The 24,054-nt window shown below is 37.6% G+C and overlaps 5 protein-coding genes across 7 annotated transcripts; 3 read left to right on the forward strand and 2 right to left on the reverse strand.

The window, feature by feature from the left end:
* The first annotated feature begins 679 nt into the window (after positions 1-679).
* LOC119076359 (unconventional myosin-Va-like) lies at positions 680-11,933 on the forward strand. Its single transcript, XM_037183058.1, is given in 28 exon segments — positions 680-874; positions 2,083-2,336; positions 2,397-2,962; positions 3,020-3,144; positions 3,203-3,316; positions 3,382-3,707; positions 3,772-3,934; positions 4,006-4,099; positions 4,162-4,236; positions 4,239-4,366; positions 4,456-4,479; positions 5,075-5,188; positions 5,262-5,683; positions 5,743-5,917; positions 5,989-6,520; positions 6,577-6,912; positions 6,976-7,132; positions 7,621-7,718; positions 7,882-8,065; positions 8,128-8,516; positions 8,578-8,704; positions 8,767-8,898; positions 8,956-9,063; positions 9,133-9,260; positions 9,328-9,608; positions 9,668-9,799; positions 9,860-9,955; positions 10,080-11,933. Coding segments are annotated over 28 exon segments (5,445 nt in total). The 5' UTR covers positions 680-847; the 3' UTR covers positions 10,218-11,933.
* A 1,988-nt stretch (positions 11,934-13,921) lies between these two features.
* LOC119076387 (gamma-interferon-inducible lysosomal thiol reductase-like) lies at positions 13,922-15,236 on the reverse strand. Its single transcript, XM_037183108.1, has 4 exons — positions 14,950-15,236; positions 14,532-14,882; positions 14,416-14,468; positions 13,922-14,358 (listed from the first exon to the last, which is right to left on the reverse strand). The coding sequence occupies exons 1-4, from the start codon at positions 15,052-15,054 to the stop codon at positions 14,178-14,180; spliced, it is 690 nt and encodes a 229-aa protein (XP_037039003.1). The 5' UTR covers positions 15,055-15,236; the 3' UTR covers positions 13,922-14,177.
* An 82-nt stretch (positions 15,237-15,318) lies between these two features.
* LOC119076384 (alpha-ketoglutarate-dependent dioxygenase alkB homolog 4) lies at positions 15,319-16,612 on the forward strand. Its single transcript, XM_037183105.1, has 4 exons — positions 15,319-15,519; positions 15,587-15,811; positions 15,881-16,143; positions 16,217-16,612. Exons 1-4 carry the CDS (start codon positions 15,412-15,414, stop codon positions 16,572-16,574), a joined length of 954 nt encoding a protein of 317 aa, XP_037039000.1. The 5' UTR covers positions 15,319-15,411; the 3' UTR covers positions 16,575-16,612.
* A 34-nt stretch (positions 16,613-16,646) lies between these two features.
* Positions 16,647-19,857, forward strand: LOC119076365. The gene is made up of 7 exons (XM_037183071.1): positions 16,647-16,808; positions 16,864-16,988; positions 17,328-17,562; positions 17,623-17,777; positions 17,850-18,078; positions 18,150-18,360; positions 18,423-19,857. The coding sequence occupies exons 1-7, from the start codon at positions 16,764-16,766 to the stop codon at positions 19,772-19,774; spliced, it is 2,352 nt and encodes a 783-aa protein (XP_037038966.1). The 5' UTR covers positions 16,647-16,763; the 3' UTR covers positions 19,775-19,857.
* A 127-nt stretch (positions 19,858-19,984) lies between these two features.
* Positions 19,985-23,234, reverse strand: LOC119076371 (baeyer-Villiger monooxygenase-like). Of its 3 annotated transcripts, none has more exons than XM_037183079.1 (7): positions 23,137-23,234; positions 22,002-22,164; positions 21,907-21,930; positions 21,077-21,847; positions 20,780-21,013; positions 20,569-20,720; positions 19,985-20,380 (listed from the first exon to the last, which is right to left on the reverse strand). In XM_037183079.1, exons 2-7 carry the CDS (start codon positions 22,145-22,147, stop codon positions 20,076-20,078), a joined length of 1,632 nt encoding a protein of 543 aa, XP_037038974.1. In that variant the 5' UTR covers positions 22,148-22,164; positions 23,137-23,234; the 3' UTR covers positions 19,985-20,075. The 3 variants fall into 3 exon arrangements, with proteins under 3 accessions (XP_037038974.1, XP_037038976.1, XP_037038975.1); XM_037183081.1 differs by lacking the exon at positions 23,137-23,234 and adding an exon at positions 22,599-22,614; XM_037183080.1 differs by lacking the exon at positions 23,137-23,234 and adding an exon at positions 22,262-22,278.
* Positions 23,235-24,054: the final 820 nt, after the last annotated feature.

Consider the following 24,054-nt stretch of genomic DNA (forward strand, 5'->3'; position numbering starts at 1 on the left):
ACAGCACAATTGGTTCAACAGTTTTATGGAAGGTGGGTTGTTCGCTAATGAAAGAGTCAACAGACTATATTAGTAACCTTATACGTACACTTTATTTCGAATATCATACCAAATTGCAAGTGGTAACTCGCAGAACGCTCAGTATAAACGAGGCATGGTCAAATTGTGATGTTCTTCTCTTATTTGTGGGTAAATTATTTTTTATTTACCAAAAAAAAAAAAAAATGACAAAATGAATCTGACCAAAAACTAAAGTCTTCCATTATACTGTAGAGGAGAGAGCGACTACACCAGTAACACTTTCGTAATCAACATGATTTCGTTCAATTATCAAAATAAGGGTTAAGGTTTTAATTTTAATAGCAGCTCTAATCTTATGATCTTTAAATGCACAATCTGTGTGGATATAAAAAACTACATTATACTCTACTCCTTCATTTGTTAAATAAAATTAAGTGAATTAGTATCTCAAACCACAACAACTCTCATTTCTGAAAACATTATAGACTTTCTCTCTTTCCGAGCCGTGGGTATGTTTACACCAAATAGTGTTTATATTTGGACGAAACTATACCCAGGTACCCACATTCCTCTATAATATGAATTCACCACGACGTAAAGCAAAAATTTGCTGTCAAACAGAAAATGTTGTGTACCGACGCATAAGTCAAAAAAAAATTGTTTTTGGCACGTTTATCGTTCGTTGGTGTACATTTTTCTCATACGTAAAATTTGTTGTTAAAAAGAAATAAAAGATAATTTGGCTAGCGATTTAGAACATTAATTAGTTTAAGTGAAAGTTTATAATTTTAATTTTTGAAGCAACAATTTACGCAACGAGGATAAAATGTCTTCAACGAAATTATACACAAAGGTAAGGAAAGGTGATTGTATGGATTCTTTCGCTGTTTTGTGGCTATAACCTTGAAAGTGAAAACATTTTTTTTTTCTTCGAATCTTCTGTTTGTTTTAATTATAATTCGTTTTGTGCTGTATAATCCTAATAAATAATTTGACTCGAAAACAAACGGCTCACTTTATGATAACATGAGAAACTGTCATTTAAGTGATCCAAAATAATTCAATCAAAAGCTATTGTGTTTACAAATGAATAACCTACTTTTTTCTCAAAATTGAAATTCATTTCTTTGACGTTGTTCTTTCTTATTTGTTTAACAATATTTGTATATTGTATTGTATTTATATGTTCCACGATTCAATGCCGATTTTATTGAATATTCAAACGACCAGGAAAATACTGAAAGAGGTGATTCATTCACACGGTGTTATGTGATAAACCACAACAAAAATTTTGGTTGAAAAGATAAGAATTCACTATACTTATATCGACTGCTACGGTTATTTTAAGTGTATAATTACAAAGTACCAAAACTCGTAGGGCTTACTGTATGGAATTGTTGAATCACAATGAGAATCATTGTACGTTTAATTGCTTGTGTAAATATCTTAAATCGTTTCACCTGATATATTCGGCTGTTTGTTTGATGTATTGTCATAAATATTGTTGTGTTTATTTACCGGAGACTCTTCACAGTTGTGATTCTTGAAAAATTGTATTTTGAGTGAATTTGTTCATCTGTATGTGCAATATATGGGCGGCATAACAGTTTCAACTGTTTAATAATAGTAAGTCGTAACAATGAAGATTGGAGAGTACATACCTAAAAATGTTCAATGTGATCGTCAAAGTGGTTACCGTTATACCGTTAGGGAAAAGTGAAGCAACTCAGTCTTAGTTTTCCTTCTTTTATTACATTTTAGTCGATTTGCGTAACAAGCGTAAATTTGCGAGCCAGTCTTTCAGAAATAAGGACAATTGTTTGCCTGATAGAAGTAGAGATGAATGTTTTCTAGCTTGCATTGGCTATAATTTTATGTATTTTCTGTTCATTTAACAACTAAAGCTTTACGAGTTTGTGGCGGAGCTTACCACTAAATCCTACTAACTTTCTTACTGGTTTTAGCCTAGACCAACTTCAATAACCAGTAGCGAAAAAAATTACTACAAGTGCACAAGTTTTTCAACCGATTTCTAAATCCTCTCCCTTGCCCTATATTCAGGATGCACGAATATGGATCCAAGCTACAGATCCGAGCCTTGTTTGGGAGGGTGCAATGCTTACCGCGCACTATACGCCAGAATCCAAAGTAATTCATTTACTAACAGACGCAGGCGTCTCAAAAACAATTCCAATAAAAAACGAAGACACAGACTTGCCACCACTACGAAATCCTGCCATACTGATTGGTCAAAATGATCTCACTGCATTGTCGTACTTGCATGAACCGGACGTGCTGCATAATCTCGAAGTCAGGTAAAGGGTTCGAAATTTGCTGTAACCAGAACCGTGTATACCAATAACCTTTCGTTTTAGGTTTTGCGGCCGACAAGCTATTTACACATATTGTGGCATCATATTGGTTGCAATCAATCCGTATGCCGAATTACCATTATATGGACCCGATATGATTCGAGCGTATCGCGGTCATGCCATGGGTGAATTGGAACCGCATATATTCGCTGTGGCTGAGGAAGCATACGCTAAGTTAGAGCGAGAAAAGTGTGATCTTAGTATTATTGTTAGCGGAGAATCAGGCGCTGGAAAAACCGTTTCCGCCAAATACGCGATGAGATATTTTGCAGCTGTCGGTGGTAGTGAATCCGAGACGCAAATCGAAAAGAAAGTATTGGCCAGTAGTCCGATTATGGAAGCAATTGGCAATGCTAAAACCACTCGAAACGATAATAGTTCGAGATTTGGTAAATTTACGAAACTTCTGTTCACCAATTATTTGAATGTAATGTCGTTGACGGGCGCTACCATGCAGACGTATTTGTTGGAAAAGTCTAGAGTTGTGTTTCAAGCTCCAGGCGAACGAAATTATCACATATTCTATCAATTGTGCTCTGCTAGAGATCAATGGCCCGAATTGATGTTGGGTAAATTGTTGTGATTGCAAATGTCTGGACAGTTCCTTACGGATTCTATATTCGCAGATCATCAAGACAAGTTTCGATTCCTAAATCAAGGTAACTCGCCAGATATAGCGAGGGTCTCGGACCTTGAACAATTTACCGAAACAATAGGAGCGCTGAATACACTTGGATTTACTCAGGGCGAGGTAATTTACTTGACATTGTCAGACAGTTGGTATCAGTGGATTAAATTTTGATTTTTAGGTGAATGACATCGTAAAAGTTTTGGCTTCCATTCTTCATCTGGGGAACATCGAATTTTTTCTTTCGAATAGAAAAAATTCCAAAGAATCCGATAACGATGGATGCTCTGTCAACGTAAAACAATTATCTTCCATTCAATTATTTCACTTTTTCACTTATTTTCATCTCGTTTGCTTCAGGCGGACGATTTGCATTTGAACCTGTTCAGCGACATTCTCAAATTGAACGTTGATGATCTGCAGAAGTGGTTAATTCACAAACAAATCGAATCGATGAATGAAACTGTTCTCATTCCGATAAACTTATCCACTTCTGAAGCAGCTCGGGATGCCCTTGCGAAACACATTTACGCGAAATTGTTTCAGTACATCGTCAACGTGATCAACAAGAGTTTGGTCAGCGGCAAAACACAAAATTGTTTCATCGGCGTGTTGGATATTTACGGTTTCGAGACATTCGAAACGAACTCGTTCGAACAGTTTTGCATTAATTATGCAAACGAGAAGTTAGTACATTAACAATTGTAAAATGGTCCTGAAGATGCCTACATTATCGGCTGTTTTATTCAGGTTACAACAGCAATTCAACCAGCACGTGTTCAAATTGGAGCAGGAAGAGTATCTCAAAGAGGGAATCGTCTGGACTATGATCGATTTTTATGATAATCAGCCGTGCATTGATTTGATTGAATCTAAACTGGGCATTTTGGATTTATTGGATGAGGAGTGTCGGGTATGTATATTTGCAACTCGAACGCGTTATTCTGATAAGTTCTTCACATGTAATTCTAATTCCAATGACAGATGCCCAAGGGATCGGACGAGTCGTGGGTTGGTAAATTAATAGAGAAATGTTCCAAGTACAAGCACTTCGATAAGCCGCGATTCGGAACAAATTGTGAGTTGTCATTAAGCCAATTTGTTGTTTTGTGAATTCAATTCCATTCCATCGTTGCGTAGCGTTCTTCGTTAAACACTTTTCCGATACCGTGGAGTATGATGCATTTAGCTTTCTGGAGAAAAATCGCGACACCATTGTCTGCGAGAATCCGAAATGGATTTCTTACGAAAATTGATGGAACTCGACGACTGCGATGATGCTAAACAAAATAAATCGAATACGTCGCTGAGCGGACGGGTCGTGATTAGTGCATCGAAGTCATTGGTAAGTTAAAATTCGAATTTGTTGGAAGTCTGTTGAATGTCATAAACAGAAATGCGTCAATTTAACTGAAATTTGAAATTAATTTTCAGAATGCAACACCGGGAAAGAACAGAGTTAGTTTTTGATTCGTTTTATTTGTTTGGTTGCATGACATGGTTGTGGGTTTTTTTTCTATTTGAATGGACTATTGGGAGGGGACTAAGTATATGGACCTGGACGTTATTGCTCGGCACTATGCATTGAACGTCAATGAACTGTTTACAATTGATAATTCCTAAGAAACAAATTCCGTCGACGAAATCTAACATCGAGCGAAAGTATCTGAACCTTTGATCGGCGGTCATTCAAAAAACTCTTCATGTCAGGGCTGAATGGAAACTGTCCCTTTTATAGACGATAGTGCCGGAGATGAGCTTGAAAACTGCATGTTCCTAATATCGATCGCTTGCGGGTCCGTCCATCATCTTTCGTTCACATATTTACAACTTAGACTTTGCCGCAATGAGAATTTGTAATGAAATTCGTTTTCTAATCATGTCCAGATGACCGAGGTGTCAGTCCAAATGTTTCTATACTCCAAATATAACGCCTCACATCTTCTTTTGTGAGCATGTAACCTAACCTTGTTGTACTAACACGCATGATCTAACTTATTTGCACCGAATTCTTTTCGGGAAAACTAAAATATTGTTTTCGATTTACTTACAGTCTCTGCCATCCAGGCAACATCGGCAATCGGTTGGTTCGCAGTTTCGGGAGAGCTTAAGTATGCTCATCCAAACACTTCACGCGACCACTCCGCACTACGTTCGTTGCATAAAAGTGAGTACACGTAAACTATATCCGATTTTATCGAAAATCTCACATTCTTGTTCACATTTCCCATTCCACACAGCCCAACGAAGAGAAAAAAGCGTTCAAATGGGAACCAACTAAAATTGTTCAACAGTTAAGAGCTTGTGGCGTTCTAGAAACAGTGCGCATATCGGCAGCTGGGTTTCCATCACGCTGGCAATACGATGATTTCTATGCCAGGTATCGATTACTCTGCAAAAGTTCGCAAATTGCTGAGTACGATTTTAAGGAAACATCTACTCGAATTATTAACAATTGGATTCACGACGATGATAAATACCGAATATTCTTTCGAGCGGGGCAGGTGGCGTATTTGGAACAGGTTCGCCTGGACGTTCGAAAGAAATGTATTATCGTGGTTCAGTCGATGGTGCGACGATTTGTTTATCGTCACAGGTACAATAGGTTACGTAAATCAGTGTTGGGTATACAACGATACGCACGAGGTTACATCGCTAGAAGGTAAACGGATGTTTGGCTTCTTTTTTCCAGTTCGATGTTTCATTTCATTTACAACACAGGAAAGCCGATCAACTGCGAAAAAATCGTGCCGCTGTCACCGTACAGCGTTATGTCAGAGGATGGGTTGTTCGAAGCAAATACATTCAAACACGAAAATCGGTACTTGGTATTCAAAAGTATGGTCGAGGTCTGTTGGCGCGGCGTCAGTTCAAAGCTAATTTGGATAATTACAAGGTATATGAGGGTGGAATGATTCGATTAGTTCTTTCTTCGTTGTACTGACAGTCGCACCATTTCCATCACAGGCAACTCAAATTCAACGATTGTGCCGTGGCTACCTGGCACGCGTGGCTTACAAATCTAAATTGAGAAAGATTATTATCTGCCAGTCGGCGATTCGTCGATTCTTGGCAAAACGTTTGTATAAGAAAATGAAAGCCGAAGCTCGCACCATTTCGCATATGCAAAAGATGTACAAAGGATTGGAAAACAAAATCATTTCAATGCAGCAACGAATCGATGAATTGAACAAGGAAAATGTGCAGCTAAAGACGAAAAATACGGAGATTCCAGAGCTCAAATCGAAATTGGAAGCAATGAAAAACATGGAAAATGAGTTGAAAACCGTTCGTACCGAGTCTGCGAAGAAAGATGATGCTATGGTTACAATTCGCCAGCAATTGGAGAATGAACGCGACGAAAAAATGAACATTCTCGAGGACAGAGCGGTCGCTGAACAAGAGTGGAATAACCAGAAGCAAACGTGGAGAGTGGAAAATGAGGAGCTGAAAAAGCAAGTACACGAAATGATCGAGTTCGCTAAAAAGGAAGACAATGGTAGGAGACTTCTACATTACCTTTATCCAGAAATTCCTAATTTTAACCACTTCCAGTCACCACTACACAAAAAAGTCGTATCCTTTCGGAAGTCGATAACAATGAAATCCATCAAGCATACCAACGTGCCATCAAAGACAAAGAGAATTTGGAAAGTGACAACTACCTTTTTCGAAATGAAATCGATCGTTTATGTCACCTAGTTCCGAAAGGTAGCATCACACATTCCCGTTCAGTCAGCAATGCATCCAGCATTACTATCGATGAAGACTTTGGCTATTCGTCAACGAGGAATACTTTAGAGGTGAAAAGAGGATTTAATACGCCACCAATGCACGCTGATAATTCGAAGAGTGAAAGTTTCCTAACTCCAGAATCATTTTCTGCTAAAAGTAAGTTCATGTGAGCAGCATTTAATCGTGCTGGTTTATCTCATGTTTTTGCTGGAATTACAGACTCCTCTACACCGACAAAGAGTTCAGATACGGTGTTGATTTTAAAATTAAGGAAGATGCTGGACGACGAACGCTTGAAACGCAAATCGCTGGAAAAGCAAATTACTACCATGAACAACAAGTCAAGCAAATCGATGACCAATGAAGAGTCACTCAAGTAAGTTTTATATCATGTACTTTTGGGGCGAACCGGTAAAGATTTACCTGCACGCATTATCCACTGCTTACCGACAACGGATGAAACTGTTTCACCCAAAATCTCAGCATACTGTTTTGTTTGCACTCACCATAAGTGGAGTTCCGTCAAAACGCGTAACTTTGAACAGAATCCAAACATATTCACCTCATTGTCTCTCTCACATTTTCAAAAAACGAGGATGTAAATTATGTTCAAATTTACGCATTTTGATGGTTACTCGTGCGATGCTTCTCAGTTAATAATTCGTTTGTTTATTACTACAGTCGGTGTGTCATAAATCGCTTTTCCTATCTTATCAATACCGAAATTTAACGAAAACTTTTAGAAATTTTCTTATCATCGCTACAATTCCGAATGTCTTATACGTACAAACTTGAACATGTACATCGAAAAATCTTGACTATGAGCAGCAAGTTTTATGTGACAAACTATCATCTCTTATTCAGGGCGTCCGAATTGGAAGTGGAGAATGAAAAATTGCGACAGGACTATCAGTTACTTCGTAATAGCATCAATCGCGGTGTGGAAAGTCAAGAGCTAGAAGGTATTTACTCAATTAGAATTGAATATTATTTATTTATTTATTAAACAGGGCATCTGTTCAATTGCTTAAACAGATATGCACGTAGGCCTCTTGTGGACCCATTGTGCCAGAATTGAATAAGTTCGCTTCGGTTGCATTAATGGATTTCCAATCTAAATTTTAGCGCAATACGTAGCTTTGCAGGACGAAAATAAACGTCGTCGTGATGAGTGCATCCAACTGAGAGCTATTTTAGCGCAACAAAGCCAATCGTTACGTACGCTAGGATCAGCTACAATTAAAAACGAAACGGGAATGAATGAAGGTGAAATTGTCGAAGCTTTCCAAGCACAAAAGCTTGTCAACAGGTACTACCTTCCGACGCACGCCAGTGCACGTTAGTGACGCGAGTTTATCACTTGTTTTTCAGGCAACTTGAGTCTGAATTATCAGCGTTAACAGAAGAAAATAATTTACGTCTAACCGAACTAAATAAGACAATTGACGATCTACGCAGCGAACGCGACAAACTACAGGAAATTATTTATGAAAAGGTCATTCATACCGACGACACAACCGTAGAAGTTTTACAGCAGAGTGTCTCATATTTACGGTATGAATTGGAAAAGTCCTTGACACTGTACTCGGAACAACAGGAACAAATAGATGAATTGACGAGGAAAGTGGAGGAGTTGATTAATAAAAATAACATTTTGTCGAGTCGATTACGCGAGCATGGACTGGATGATTCGACAAAGCTTAAGGAGAATGTCAAAAGTAATTTGGCCGTTGTTAAGAAAAAGGCTCAGGTGTATCGAGGTATGGTAAAATGTAGTAAATCGTCGGCGCTGTATCCTAAAGAAATTCGGTTCTGTTTAAGGTATCTTCAAGTACAACGAAAAGGACACCGATAAAATACTGCAGCGGTTGATAGTTGAATTAACGCGACGCGTAGCTATTACGCTATTTCCTGGACTGCCGGCCTACATTGTATTTATGACCATCAGGTACATTTAACATCGAAAGAACCATTGTCTGAGCATCGACTGATGAATAACGTCAATTTCAGGTACACCGATCTACTCAATACCGACAAGGATGTTCGCCTTTTACTTACAAACTTCTTGCTGAATGTGAGAAAAGTTTATCGCTCACCAAATACCAGCGAGTATCGTGTGTTATGGCTTGTTAATACTCTCAAGTATTGCATTTTCACAATCATTCGCTGACACAAAGAAACTGAAATTTCCAATTTTAGATTGCACAATCTTTTGAAGCAGTACGGTGGCGTTGATGAGTACATGCTACTGAACACCGACAGTCAGAATCAGCAGCAACTCAAAAATTTCGATTTGTCTGAGTACAGGTACTAATCTGATGTTCTTTTTATACACGAAAACTAGACCTAATTGAATGTCAATTCCAATGTCAATAGGCAAGTAATTTTGGGCGACATCACCGGTCTGTATGAAAAAACAGTTCGTCAAGTACAGGATTTCATGAAACCACACATTGTGCCAGCCATTTTGGACCACGACGAGATGGCGAGGGGCAAGAGTCAAGGTAATTTTCACATCAAACGCTGTACAGATCTATGGAAATCACAAAATTGAATTTCAATAAATGCCAGGTGCACGCGGTCGATCGATGTCATTAATGACGCCCGATGGTAACCAAACTGTCGAACCGAAATCTCTGGTCAATCAGCTGGAATATTTCTACAAACAATTCCAATTTTTCGGCCTCGACGACGGTTACATTGAGCAAATTTTCAAGCAATTACTTTACTACATTTGTGCCATTTCCATAAACAATCTGATGTTGAGACAAGAACTGTGTATGTGGAAAACGGGAATGAAGATCAGATATAATGTGAGCTGCCTGGAGGATTGGGCTCGCAAAAAGAAAATGGTATTCGGATTCGCAACTTCATTCTGTCGCTTAGTTTTAATGTTGATCGGTCATTTCAGCCAAACGATATTTTACAACCTCTTCAACCGTTAATCCAAGTGTCATCGTTGCTCCAATCTCGCAAATCCGAAGAAGATGTCGACACAATTTTTGAGCTGTGTTCGGACCTAACGACTGCTCAAGTGTTGCGGGTAAGTTTTTGTGATGAATTCATTTGGTCGAAGCTTACACTTAATTTTGGTTTCATTTAGATTATAAAGTCGTACACACTGGACGACTGTGAGAATCCCATTCAACCCATTTTCATCGAAAAATTGGAAAAGAAATTGAATGAACGGAATACGCATGTAAGTATAGAAATCTCTTATTCATAAAAGTACTCATGTGAATTGAATTTTGTCCCACCTTTATTAGCGATGCTCCGAACCCAATCAGAGGTCTAACGATAGAATTTAAATTATCTTTTTTCAGACACAAAACGATCTGTTTACCATGGAGGAGAATTTTGTACATCCGATGAAGGTCATTTACAAATACGATTCGATTAAGTTAGAAGAGATCGAACTACCAACCATACTAAATTTGGACGATTTGTTGATTAAAATTTAAACGGCGTCCAAAATTCAAGAGTGAAACGGTAAAGCGACAATACAAACGAATAGTTTTTAGTGGATGAATGGAGGCATATTAACTTTGTGTTGCCCATGTATGACTTGGGTACGTTACGTAGTTGAACTAATTTTATTTTCAGCAGTTGGCAAATTATTGTTGTTCAGAACACGCACGTTCGTTGAATTTATTTGTTAATTATATTCGATGGGTTAGATCAGATTGTTTAAATAACTTGTTCCGTTTACCAATTTATTGAAAAACAACCGTGTAGGTAATCGGTACATTGAATTTACGTCGTACGCATTAAGATTTCATAGTAGATTGAAATCTGTGGGAGAGATGATGAAAAATGGATACGAAGGTGATTGTGCTGCCGAGCCGTTAGGCGAGAGACATAGTTACCCGAGAATTAGTACATTTTGTTACGAGTGATGAAAATTTGCATTTTTCGGCGCTAGTCGTAAGCAGGCCGTACCGAAAACTTTCATCACGAGTCACAAACGACGTTTTTTACGTTTGAATACTGAAGTGAAACGAAAGACGAAAGCACAACAATTTAAACAAAGAAATCACTCTACGGACAATTTCGAAAACTATCACGCTCTGTCGATTGCGGCCGAAAAATTATACATGAATTTCCATTTTCGGACGGATAAAGCGGCCGAGAAAGTTACTTTTCCGGGAAAGTCAGGGAAAATGGAACTTTCCAATCGTAGTTTGCGTGTCGCAATCCGTCGAATGAAATCTTCAAGCGCAAAAAATCCATTTTCCGGCACTCTTCCACAGCTATTTTACGTGCTTTTGCAGTTTTTGAAGTCATTTACATAGCAGAAGCACGTAAATCATTGTACTTACGAGGTTCCAAGTTGTTTATTTGACGATTGAGGTGTTATGACCCAACCCGACGCCTGCTAAAATTTTTTTGGTTTGAAAGTAGAATTTGGGAAGTATAAATGAAATTTCATTGTTGTTATTTCAACGACCGGTTATCATGTTAAAGAAGAATACAGTAGAGATCTTTTTATTACGTAATACAAGCGCAATTACGGCAACCCACCTTCGGCTCTGATAACTCTAACTTTGCGCTTAGGTAATCGCCCATTTACATGGTCCCTGCTGTAGTCTAATAATTAGTGTGAAGAACTAATAAAGAAGCTGAAACCGACCAAGCTACTTTGCCTCACTTCAACTGTATTGTTATTGGTTATCCTTGAATACATTATTTGAGTTAAACTGGAAAACGAATATTTACACCATTCAGCCTGATCTTGCCTGGTTAACTAACAAATTTGATAAGAGCCATAAAAGAAGCATTTAATGTAATAGATTTAGAGATATATAGTATCCCCTGTGTGTTTTATCAAATATCGTTTAGTAGTCCAGTTCAGAGCTTTTTTCAATAAAGTGCGTACAAAATAAAATATTTTTTTTAAGCAAAAGCATTCCAATGTTATGCTGTATATAGAATTGACTGAAAGACTGAAAAGAAGTTACAGTGTTTTTCACTTTGTTAATTTTATTTTTCAACACATTTCCAGATATAGGGCAATTCCTGTTGCCTAATGAAAAAAAAGACGTTGATAGGAAACGAAAAAAAAAACCAATAATTGAAAATCAAATCTATTTATAAATGTTGTTCGTTAATCTAGAGAATAAAATGAAATTAATTTATATCAGCTGTTAAATTTGAAAAGAATGAGAGAGAGAGAGAGAGAGAGAGAGAGAGAGAGAGAGAGAGAGAGGTGGAAGAGATAGAGAGATGGGAGGGGGAGAAGGGAGATGTTGTTGTGATGTTGATATTTTTTTTTTAAACAATGGGAAATTCGGCAATTTATCATTGGAAAGTGTTACTTATCGATTAGGACTTATTCAATTTATCTAAAATTAAAAATTAAATATTTGTTTGTTCGTATTGTTATAAAATTGGAAAGAGTTGCACGAGTTGCCCTCCGCCAATTACGAATGTATTTATTATTATTTCGTACAATTTCAAGTATTTTTTACCATTATAATTCTTAGTATTTAAGAAGAAAATTATTTAAACGAATTGTTGCTTTTAAGAAGCAAGACGGAAACGTATAGTACTTAATAGTCAATGCGAATAGTCTCAATGGCTACAATTTATAATAAATTACAAGAACATTCGATGAACGGTGGTTATTCGCATGATACGCATAATTTTGAATGATAATGTGCAATGGTTTGATGTTTAAAGTTTTACAGTTTAGCAGTTTTCCGTAAAATGGACCGATTAAACAAACTAAATTCGCTACGTTGGTTACAATAATAACAATTTTAAAAATAAAAGATTTCGTGCAGCCTAAGAGCTGAAATTTCACTAAACCACACGCGAGTCATTTCGCTTTTATTACAATTATCGCAAACCATCTGATTACAAACTTTGTTTTTTTTTAACTTTTAAGCGCGAAATTTAAAATTTCTATGGCGAATTCAAATTTTCATGCTACGGTGACGAAAACGGGGTGATTTTTGGAAGTTTTTTCCATTTTCGTCACCATAGCATGAAAAGTTGTGTACGTATCTGCTTTGGACGGCTGATTTTAGGCACTTTCGCTTGTCGCCCTCACTTCGTTCGGGCTACAACTCGCGAAATGCCTAAAATCTACCGTCCAAAGCAGATACGTAAATAACCATTGATGCCAAAATTTTATAAACTGCAAAACAGATAATTGGCTGGGTTCACTAAAAAGTGACGAAAAGTCAGAAACCGAATAAAACTGAAAATGGTTTGCGATGATTGTACCGCTTGAACCGCTTGATTTAAAAGATTTCATTCAATCTTTTCATGCCTGGTCAATCTAATTAATTCGTAGTACGTTGTGATACTGATGTATACAATGTGATACGCATAGAATGACGACATCATTACTTTGAAAAGGCATGAAAAATTTTCATCTTTTTTTGTTGACCACTGTAAAGAGGGTTGTAGGTCTGTAGCATAGAAAAACACACGACAAACGTTGGCACATTTCTATTCGACGTAATGACGAATAAATTTAAATTAAATTTAACATTGGTTTCCTTCATTGTTTCCAGTATAAATATGATTTTCTAGACAATTTAGTTTAAAGAAAAATTTATAAAAAAAAATCATAGAATGATGAAAGGTGATACATGGTTTCGCCGTGATAGAAAAGAACCCAATACCAGAACCGTGAGTTCATAGTGATAAATGAAAGAAAATGTGTACTTAAAACATAACTGAAAAGGCATGTAATGTATTATAATTTATTGACAACTTGTAGAGATTAATTAAAAAAAAAAAAAACAAATAACAAAAAATTATATTCAATAAAGGTAAAGACATATACCACAACATACTTCATTTGCAGTTTTTTCTTTTACTTAAAACAGTGAGGTAGTCAAAAAAAAACTCGAAGTCAGATTGGCGTAAACGCGAACATTATATTTGTTTTTTTACTTTCAAATTTTGGTATTTTAATTGACTTCAAAATTTGAATTTGAATTTGAATCACACCATTCAAACTATGCTTATAATGACCAAATTTTACGAACGACAATTTTTTCGCTTAAACAAACACTCAATATTCAAGTAATAATAACAATAACAATTCAGAGTGTTGTTCACTGCAACTTTTATTTCCCTAGAGCGATTGCGGCTGCGTATTCGACGTCAATATAAATCGATGCTAATTTTTCGTCACACATTCAATTAATTATCGTGCGCAGCCATAAGCTAAGGAAATTTATTCTAATTTTCGATGTTCTTCAATTAAATTAATTGCAAAATGGACTTTGGTAACTAAACCAGCAAGCGAAACTACTTAAGACTAAAAAAAATCTTAACTTTTTGGTCGCATGCAATCACTGTAAATCGAAAAGTAGAAAATTGTAAAACAGCACAACCGTTCAGAATCAAGACGTTAGTAGATAAATTAGTGAGGGAGATAAAAGCGGGCGAAAAATGTTGTAATTTCACTGACAAACATCTGGATGGCCACCGGCAACTTTACAAACTTCTTGCAACAGATCTTTTAATATCGACGCTTGCCTTCCTTGGGACTGATTCAATGTAATTGTTGGAATAAACGTCACACTCGGTCTCAATGCGTGCGTTAATTCACCATGCATTTTTAGTAGCTCGGCACCATGCGGACTGAGGGAAAGGAATTTAATCATTATTTTCGTCATAGAAAAGTGCTTGCGACTTTACCTGTCGTAACACTTCTGAATTGGTTCCCATTCAACTTGATGCTCTCTCGTACACTAAAATGTTTATGCAACGATTCATTCAAGGTTTTACTACTTCTTACACCGTGACGAACTCACCTTTTGCATTGCTTCTTTCGGCAATAAATTGTTTCGAATCATGCACGCGATAACATCAATTAAAACCTTTGGTTCGTCGATTGCTTCAATACAACACGCATGGTAAATATTAGCATTACATTCGATTTCACCGTGTTGACACAGAAACGACAATGAACCATCGCTGTTTGTGGATGTCGTCGCCTTTCCGTACGGAATGAGTTGGAAATCAATTAAAGCGGGAGCTTTGTAGAAAGCGGGCTGCAGTTGTTTTATAATGAAATATTTGGAATCAGGACACAATGCCTCGTAAAACACTGTCACTATTACTGGACCGTATGATGCAGATTCTTTGGTGTTATTGTCATTATTCTATCGACAGATAATCAGAAAATCATTTGATACATTCGACTGAAAGTACAATTAAAGTGTGTCGTACCTCTGGTGCATCCTGGTTCGACCACCGACGAAATACTTGCCAAAGTATAAAAACAATAAACAAGCTAATTAAGATGCGAAACCTAGTTGAATTTATCACATGCATTGTAGGTTGAATTTATCTAAATTTTGTGCCACGTTCGTAACTTTGAAGTACCCGTTCTCGTGCTGTTATTGTGCAGCAGATAAGTACACGAAAGTAGTGATTAGAAAACCGTGGATATTCGATTAATTTGCTAACTCAGCTCATTTCTATGTTGTGTACTAATATGACATGACTTGACTGGCGTACCGAGGTTATGTTTTGACATTATGTTGACAACTCTAAATTTTCGAAACTAGTTTTGACAAGCTGAGCTACACAGCAGTCAGAGAGCACGGAGAGCACCCTTTGGTGTACAGACGGTACAGACCAAAATAACTCCTTCCTTAACGTCTCTGGATATACTATAACAGGAAAAGAATGGATCCCCCGAAAATAAGATTGTGCGGTTGTAAAGGCTGCAGGACCTGTTTAGTATGTGAAAAGAAATTCGGAATCGCAAAACCGGATTTGTACAGTGAATTCAAAGTATGTTCTGGACATTCCATCAACAATTCAAGAAAATGAAAACATTACACCCAGCCATGTCATTTAGAATTTAGACTCTTTCGTCTATTGTCATTGGTGCAACAAGCTGTTCAGAGGATGGAATGTCGAAGAGGTCCTAGACAATCATCAAAATCATGCGACTGAAAATGGAATTGAATTTCCCGGGATTTTTGTGAAAACAAATTTTTTGGATGAACAAGAGGCGGCCAATTTAATGAATGGAATCGACGAAATGCCTTGGGACGGTTCACAAAGTGGTAGAAGAAAACAGGTAATGTGAGACTGAATTTTAAAGCTAAAATCACAATTCAAATGTACATAATCGACAACGTCCACATAGAACTTTGGCCCGAAGACTAATTTCAAAAAAATGAAATTACAAGTCGGACCGTTTGAGGGATTTCCTGCATTCACCAAGTTTGTGCAAACCAAGTTCGAGAGTGAACCGTTGCTACATGATTTTAAAACGGTAGAACAATGCTCGCTAGAATACGATGACCAGAAAGGTGCCTGCATAGATCCCCATATCGATGATTGTTGGGTGTGGGGTGAACGAGTCGTCACAGTCAATTGCTTGGGCGATTCTGTACTGACTTTGTCAAGGTAGTTGTGTTGTCACGAGAGGGTAATGACAGCAAATACTGTATAATCTAACAGGAATTTGTTTCTGTTCCAGGTACAACGGTGACTGTAAGCGATACAATCTATTTTTGGTTGACAAATATCGGTCAACGTTACTAGCCGAATTGTTTGACGAAAACGAACTAAATAAATTCAACGACTTGGTTATTCGTATTCCGATGCCTGCAAGATCGTTGATCGTCTTATATGGTCCAGCGCGCTACCAATTCGAGCATTGTGTTTTGAGAGAAGACATAAATCACAGGCGGGTATGCTTAGCCTATCGAGAATTTACGACATTCTACCTGAGCGATGGAGAAAAATACGATAGTGCAGGAAAGGACGTTCTTAATAAAGCGAAATTGTATTGGGATCATTCGACACGCGAAGGTGGTGTCGGGATGCGAAAATGAATTACCGAAATAAATTTGTTATTGTTCTAATGTCAAAATCGTAATACATCTGTGCACTATACAGAACAATTACCGAGTTTTCGTTACACAAAAGAACGACGAATCGACGCTGTGTTGTGCATGCAAAATAATGTTAGAATGAAATAAAAATTGGAGGAAACGAAGCCCATCGACTGCACTGTTTTCATAATGAACGAAAAGGAGTTGAACATTTCGAATATCGTCGGCGAACTGGTAAATTCAGAGAAAATTGTGTTTGAACTGCCAATTCACTCTGCGGTAATTTTAGGTTAAAAATTCCGTCGACGCTCAGTGCAACGTCGTTCAAGTCGACTTCAATGGGTCGTTCGATTTTCGGGTGATAGACGACGGATGTGGTTTCGATGAGAATGTAATGCAAGACATTGGAGAAAGGTAACAGAAAGGTCCCCAGATATTTGTTAGAAATAGTTTTTAGAAATTGAGCGATTTCTTGTTAGCTTTTCGGTTTACTAGATCCCGCAGAAGGAGAGCAAATTGTTTTTTTATTAAAATTGAGGGTGGTAGTCGCGCATTAAATCTAAATTTGTTATATAGAGAGAGGTTTACTCAGAAAATTTGGTTATCAGGGTCGGTCGCTATTATAGGTTCTCCTTATTTGACCGGATTTTTTTGCAAGGATAGTTCTGTTGAGTATAGTTGGTTCACGAAGCAATCGCGATCCTTCATACGAATTGAATTTCGCCCAGCTTTCATCATAACCGTTTTTTTTAGACAAGTGTTCCAGTCACAGCCGTTACAGAAAAATCGCTTCCGCTACGGAAAACACGGAAAATTCCTATTGAAAGTTGCTCGAGGCGCTGCTGCCGAAATATTCATTGAATCGATCAGACACAATAGTGATGTACGGCTATACAAATCCATCATCGCGAACAAATCGTCATACAAAATTTATAAAACTGATCGCAGTGATAAGGACGCTTTGGTTGCGACCGCTCAAGGATCGATGGTGAATGAATATAGAACGATTTACCATATTATACCGGTTAATTGTAGGTCTGTTTCATAGGTGGTGTTGAATACGTTAAATCTAAATATTGACGATGCTGCTCGGCTCAAATCGAACATAGTAAATACGGTCGTCGATTTATCATTGGTCAATTTTGAGGTAGACATTTCGGTTAGAGACACTGCCACGCAACAGACCCTGTACGCAAGTTATAGGTAAGAAAATGAGTTTGATTTCGGAAGACAACACAGCCTCGCCCTCTCTCAACAATTTGTCTGTGATTGCAGAACCAAGAATCTATTCGATAAATTCGAACAATTCCTTGAATCACATCAGTTCTTCTCAAAGATTCAGTCAGTTTCATGTGAAAAGCACGATGTCAAGGTTGAGCTTTTGTTATGCGAAGACGCAACATCGAGTAAAACATTTCAGTTCGTCTATTTCAACAAATTGATAGAATATGACGGAAAATGGAGGAAATTCATCAATAAATTATGCAAAAATCGATTCGAAAATGTAAGTCAGAGAAATGGCCGACAGTCTTATCAGATTACTATTGTGTACCTTATTGTCACTTTTGATAACAGGATCTGAATGCAACGTGTCCAGTCTACCTAATGAACATTTTTGCTGAAAATTACTTGGATAACCAGTTGGCCTACAATGTAATTGTAGACAATTGTATCAGAAAATGTGTGGAACAGTTGTTACAACCTCCAGCTAACAGAACATCCATCTCTCATAAATCAATTTCTAAGGCTGTGGTGCCAAACAACGACATTGCCACTACCAGTAAAGGTAATTTTTTGCAACCATACATTGCCTGATAATTTCATTTGTCAGTTTTTTCAATCTGCCAGACCCTCCGGACAACAATGGAAAGGAAGCTAAAGGCATCGGATTGGGTGATTACATATTTAACAACAGCTGTGAAAACTACGAACAACTAAACCTTGGCAAAGACGTTTATCGGAAGAAAATCTGTGAAAATTGGATCATTAGCTTAGATAAACCGAAACCAAAGGATCTTGCCAATGATTCCTTGCAGAGTGTTGTAATCAATAGAAGCACCACCATTCAACCAGACGATCATCTATTCAAAAAGCCGAAGCCGAAAAGCGTTAAATCCAGAAGGGGCAGTCAAAAAATGGTTACAAAAATTAAACCGGCCCCGCAGAGCTCGACACAGATCTACAAACCGTCGCAACATGTCAGAGTGTTCAATAATTCGAGCTTGCTTCGAGCATCAAAGAAATTAATTGCAAAAACATCGACTGACGTAGATTTGGTGAGACGAAAGAACTCCAGAAAGAAAGTGATTACAAAAACGGCGACTGTAGTGGATCGGGTGAAACGAAAAGACTCTACAAAGAATCGAAACGGAAATCGATTTGAATTGAAAGAGCCAGTAAGCGATACCGAACGGCACTCCTCCAACAAGAAACCATCCAACGATTTGAACCTAAGTCCAATGGATGCGTTGCCAAATGATACTTTCGAAAACCCAAATGACCAGAATAATGAACCGAATCATGAACTGCGCGATGCATTTAAAGCGCCAGTTTATTTCGCAGCCACTCAAAAAACATTGGATTTTCGCTGGAACCAACAGACAACGAACTTCAATATGAATTTTTCGTCTTCAATTGCCATCCGTACAATCAACGAGGATGATTCGTTTATGCATTTTCTGGGAAACGATGTTGGCGAGAACAATTCTATGAAAAATTTATTCGAAAGTATCGAACAGCCGGCAAACGCTACACCAACTAGATCCGAATCGCAAATGGAAACGTGTCGTATGAGAACCCAATTACAAACCGACACGCATCGTACGAGAACTCAAATACCTCAAGAAATGAATCGTCCTAGCGGATCATCTGTGTATTCTCAAACATCCGAGTTTCGTTATCGGCACCATCGGAATAATTCAGTTCGTGCACACTATCGTCGACGAACATCTCGCAGTTTTGTCAGTGACAATTCGCTTAATTCTCAACGTAGCGGGAGAAGCTCTGGTGCTTCGATTAGGAGTGATCGGTCAAAGTCCATCAAGCCTGCCCAAAGTTCCACTCAAACTGCGACCACAACAACAGCTGTTGCACCTATGCGGAAACCAAACTCACAGATTGATTTACTTAGCGATAATGGTTTGAAAGCTGGCTGGCCGGTGACGATTAATATAAATTTTGGTGGTCAACCGCAATGCTAAAGAATTCATTTGGCAGCCGACAATGATCATAATTCGTTTTTCAAATGAAATTGAATTTTGTAAGAATAAAATTTGGAATAATTCCTGGAATGAACTTCAAGTTTCTCTACTGATTTATCAACATAGTCCTGGACGACAAACTGAACAAATTCTCGGCAACTTACGATAGTTGGTAGGTTTCGTTATTTAGATTTTGGTTAATCAAGGAGGTAACTTAAGATGACATTTTATTCATATAGATTGAATTGATTAACAATGATAACCCGTAACCCTTTAACAACCAAATCGTAACTTCCAGCTTTCATTCAATTACAAAGCCATCGTAATTGTTATTGGCACACTTGTCCAGATTTTCGACATATTCTGGTATTCCGCCAAAGTAGTTAAGCGGCTCACGTAATTTTCCCGGAATGTTCGCTCCTTGATACCATGAGTCCGTTGCAGGAAATAGACTGCTGTACCAAACTTCGTGAAGATCCTTTACCCATTTATCTTCGGCTGCTTGGACTGCCTCAACACTGCGCTTCTTTTCGTTTCTCATCTTCACCATTAGATCCACGACGAAATTTCCCTGTACTGTGCCGGTTGTTGGCCCGTTCGAAAAAGCTGTAAATTATGTAGAAACGGCTATAGTTATCAGCCATAGACAAAGACGACAATAATAAGTTTTGGCTACTGTCCCCTTACGCAGCGCAGTTGATGAAATGATTGAATGTATAAATTTTGTATCGAACACAACTGAAGTACTAGATTTGGTTGTGATCCGCTGGCCGTTTCTAAAAAGTCAAATTTACCTGTCGGGGCTTGTGGGCCGTAAAACCAGTACAGATTCGGAAATTCAGCAGTTGATAGACCAAGATATGTTTTGGTGCCACTTTTCCATTTATCCTGAATCGATAGTCCTCTTCCGTTCTTTATATTAATGTTCAGAATACCACCAGTCACACTGAAATTTTCAGATATTTGTAGACGATATTCAAGCTCCTGTTCGTTGATAAATTATACCTGTCGAATCCTGTGGCAAAAACGATGACATCAACATCGATCACTCCCTCTTTCTCAGTCATAACTCCATTCTCAGTTATCGACAGTATCGGAGATTCACGAACATTAATAAGATCTACGTTCGTTTGGTTGAACACTTCGTAGAATGAGGTCTCTAAGCAAGGTCTTTTCGTTCCCCATGCGTGGGGTGGTTTTAACGGAGCAAGTAGGTCACGTTTTTTTGGATCCGTTAATCTGATAAAAGAAGAAGAGTCGAAATAAACATTTCCCTATGATTAACTAGCAAACACAAATTACCTTGCTCGGGTTTGCTCACACCAGAAATTGTAGACTTCATCATTAGCTTCTTGCAAGAAAAAAATCTCTTTGTACGTCGAAAGCCAATATGAGAATCCACCGTAGTCCCAGAGATATTTGTAGAGACTTTGTCTCTCTTCTGGCGTAGAATCAACAAATTTTTTATCAGTGAAATCCATATCGATGACTAGAGCACCAAAGGTTTTCTTCAAATTTTGGAATATCTCTTCATATCGTTCCTTCTTAGGGAATTTCCACAGCGATTTTTCATCGTCACCAAGAAAACATTGCCGCATCGGTATAGCCAGATTCGGTGTTCGTTGATATACAGTTAAATGTTCGACATTCGGTCCGATTTCTTGAATTATCTGAACACCACTAGCTCCGGTGCCAATAATCGCCACTCGTTTTCCCTTCAAATCCACTCCCTCTTCGGGCCAAACACCAGAGTGATACCATTGACCTTTAAACTTGTCAACGCCATTGAATGGTGGTGTATAACGTTTGGAAGCGAATCCAGTACAAAGAATCAAATGATTGGCCCATGTTGACACATCTTTGTTAGATGTTGTCACATGCCACAGCTTTTTAGACTGATCGAATTCTGCATCAGTAACTGTAGTGTTGTAGTAAATGTCCTTGCTGAGATTGAGCTTCTTATCAGCATGATGAAAGTAGCGCATTAGTTCCTCTCGGCCAGGAAATCGTTCTCTCCATTCGAAATCACTCCAGATGTCTTTCTCTTCAGACAACTGATAAATTGGCGTTTCACTGTAAGTGTATTAGGATAACGAATTGTTTCGAATAGCTTAACAATCTGCAAATTGTACCTATCAACCCGAGCACCCGGATACCTTCAGTCAAAAAGTGAATTTATTTTAATATTTTCTTTGCTCCATTTTAATGAAAACTTTTTCGGTTTTACCTATTCCAAAACCAGGTGCCACCAAGATCTCGACCACTTTCGTAGATTTTCACATTGAAACCTAATCCTCGAAGCTTAGACAAAATATGAATACCCGAAAATCCAGCACCAACAATCAATGCATCCAATACTTGATCGTTTGACATTTTTGCAATAACTGAAACTAACGAAAACACCTTTCAGATACTGTGGCGATAGGAAATTTAAAATTTGGTAACGTTGTCGGAACAGGTAACCAATTAAAATGAGAGTCACAAAACCTGATTTTGATCAAATGAAGGTGTGTCGGTTAAATATTACGATACATCCGTTAATTTAGTGATTCAACTTTAATCATTGACACATTTATAAATGATAAAAAATGCACATAAACTCAAAGCTGGATACCTCAAAGCGACAAAAATACGGTGGTCTACGATGTTTACGTGTTAGTTTTATTGACAACATTAATAATCACCAAAATGTTAAAAAAAATCTGTTGAATTTGCAATTAGTTTTATTGTTCTGAAGAATATGATAGGTTTCGTTGACAAAATTCTCTTCTCTCCTTATTACTTCACTGTCTTGAGTCAAGACTTGACCATAAAAAGACCATACCGCACCACTCTAGTTATAGTTTGTTGCTTCTTTTAATCAAGTATTTATAACAGACGAGAGATGTGAAAATTGTCAGCCCGAGGCGAAAGAACATAATTTTTTTACAGCACACTGAGATCAATTTTACGCACTAGTGTCTAAATATATAAATCAAAATCTTGCGCAGTAGCCTAGCAATGCCAGATAAACATTTTGACTCTTGTAATTTTGGGAACTTGCAAGGCAGCTCTCTAGCAATATCACGAGAGCTGCCTTGGAACTTTCTATGTTTAGGTGGTTTAGGTACTAAATTTGCAAGAAAGAGGTAGTCTACCTCTATTGAAAGAACATTTTACCGAATTAGACAGAAATCAACGTTTACTTCTGAGCGTTCTGACATTGCTGTTGATGGAGAATTTTTATTTTATATTTGCGACACTTAGTTTAGTAGTTAACAAAGCCGGTAGATAGTTTGTCTAGGTAATTCACTTTTTATTGATGAGAGAATCCGAAAAAGCCACTCAAAATGAGAATATTTTAACAATTCAAGCAATTATACCTAACGAAAGTTACGATGCTTAATCCAAAGTGATCCCAACCGATGCGCACAACAATTTGAACTGAATTTTTTTGGTTTCCCATTCTCTTATATATGTTAAGAACATGGGTCCCATGTAAATAAGAATGAGCATAATAAGTACAACGAAATTTTTATCTTTCTCTTTAGAATCAGGTTTTTGCCTTTTAGAACAGGTATAAATTCCGAATAATTAACAAAAATGTTAACATTAATGGGAATATTTGACATAAATGGGACATCAATAACAATCATCTGAAATTTTTTCTGCATTTTCTTATGTGATTACTGTTAGGTATAATAGTTATTTATGCCACCGAGCAATGCACTTCAGAATTACGTTGTGTTAAGTAATGAATGCTTTTTCAGGCAACTACACATTTGTCACTTGAGGCCGAGGGTTGGTTGCATGGGTTGGAAATCTCACCAAGCAGCCAAGCATTGCTTGGAGAAAATGTTGAATTGTGGAAACTCGGGAGAACACTTTTAATTTACGATACTAAATTGGTGGTAATCGAGGGGGAAACAACACGAGCGAATGATGTGACAGTGTTAGGCGAATAATGAGCGAATAAAGGCAAATAATGAGCGAATGAAGGCGTATGGGGAAATAATTGGCGAATGGCCGAACGGTGGGACAAAACTTTCCATTGTTGTTTCCCCCTCTGTGGTAATATAAAAAGAAAAGGATCAATTTTATGACAATTTGTATGGGACAACACTAAGTTTGTTTGAAGAACATTTGTAAGATTTCTTACCCATAGCCGAGTGTAACAATATACACCGTCAACCTAGAGAAGCATTTTGTTGGAATGGACATGATTATACGAGTATACTACCAATTTACTAAACGATATCTTTACTACTGAAGTAACATCGTATGTTAGGATACTATCCAGG

This window comes from Bradysia coprophila, unplaced genomic scaffold, assembly GCF_014529535.1.
Source record: "Bradysia coprophila strain Holo2 unplaced genomic scaffold, BU_Bcop_v1 contig_232, whole genome shotgun sequence".
NCBI classification, from domain to species: Eukaryota; Metazoa; Arthropoda; class Insecta; order Diptera; family Sciaridae; genus Bradysia; species Bradysia coprophila.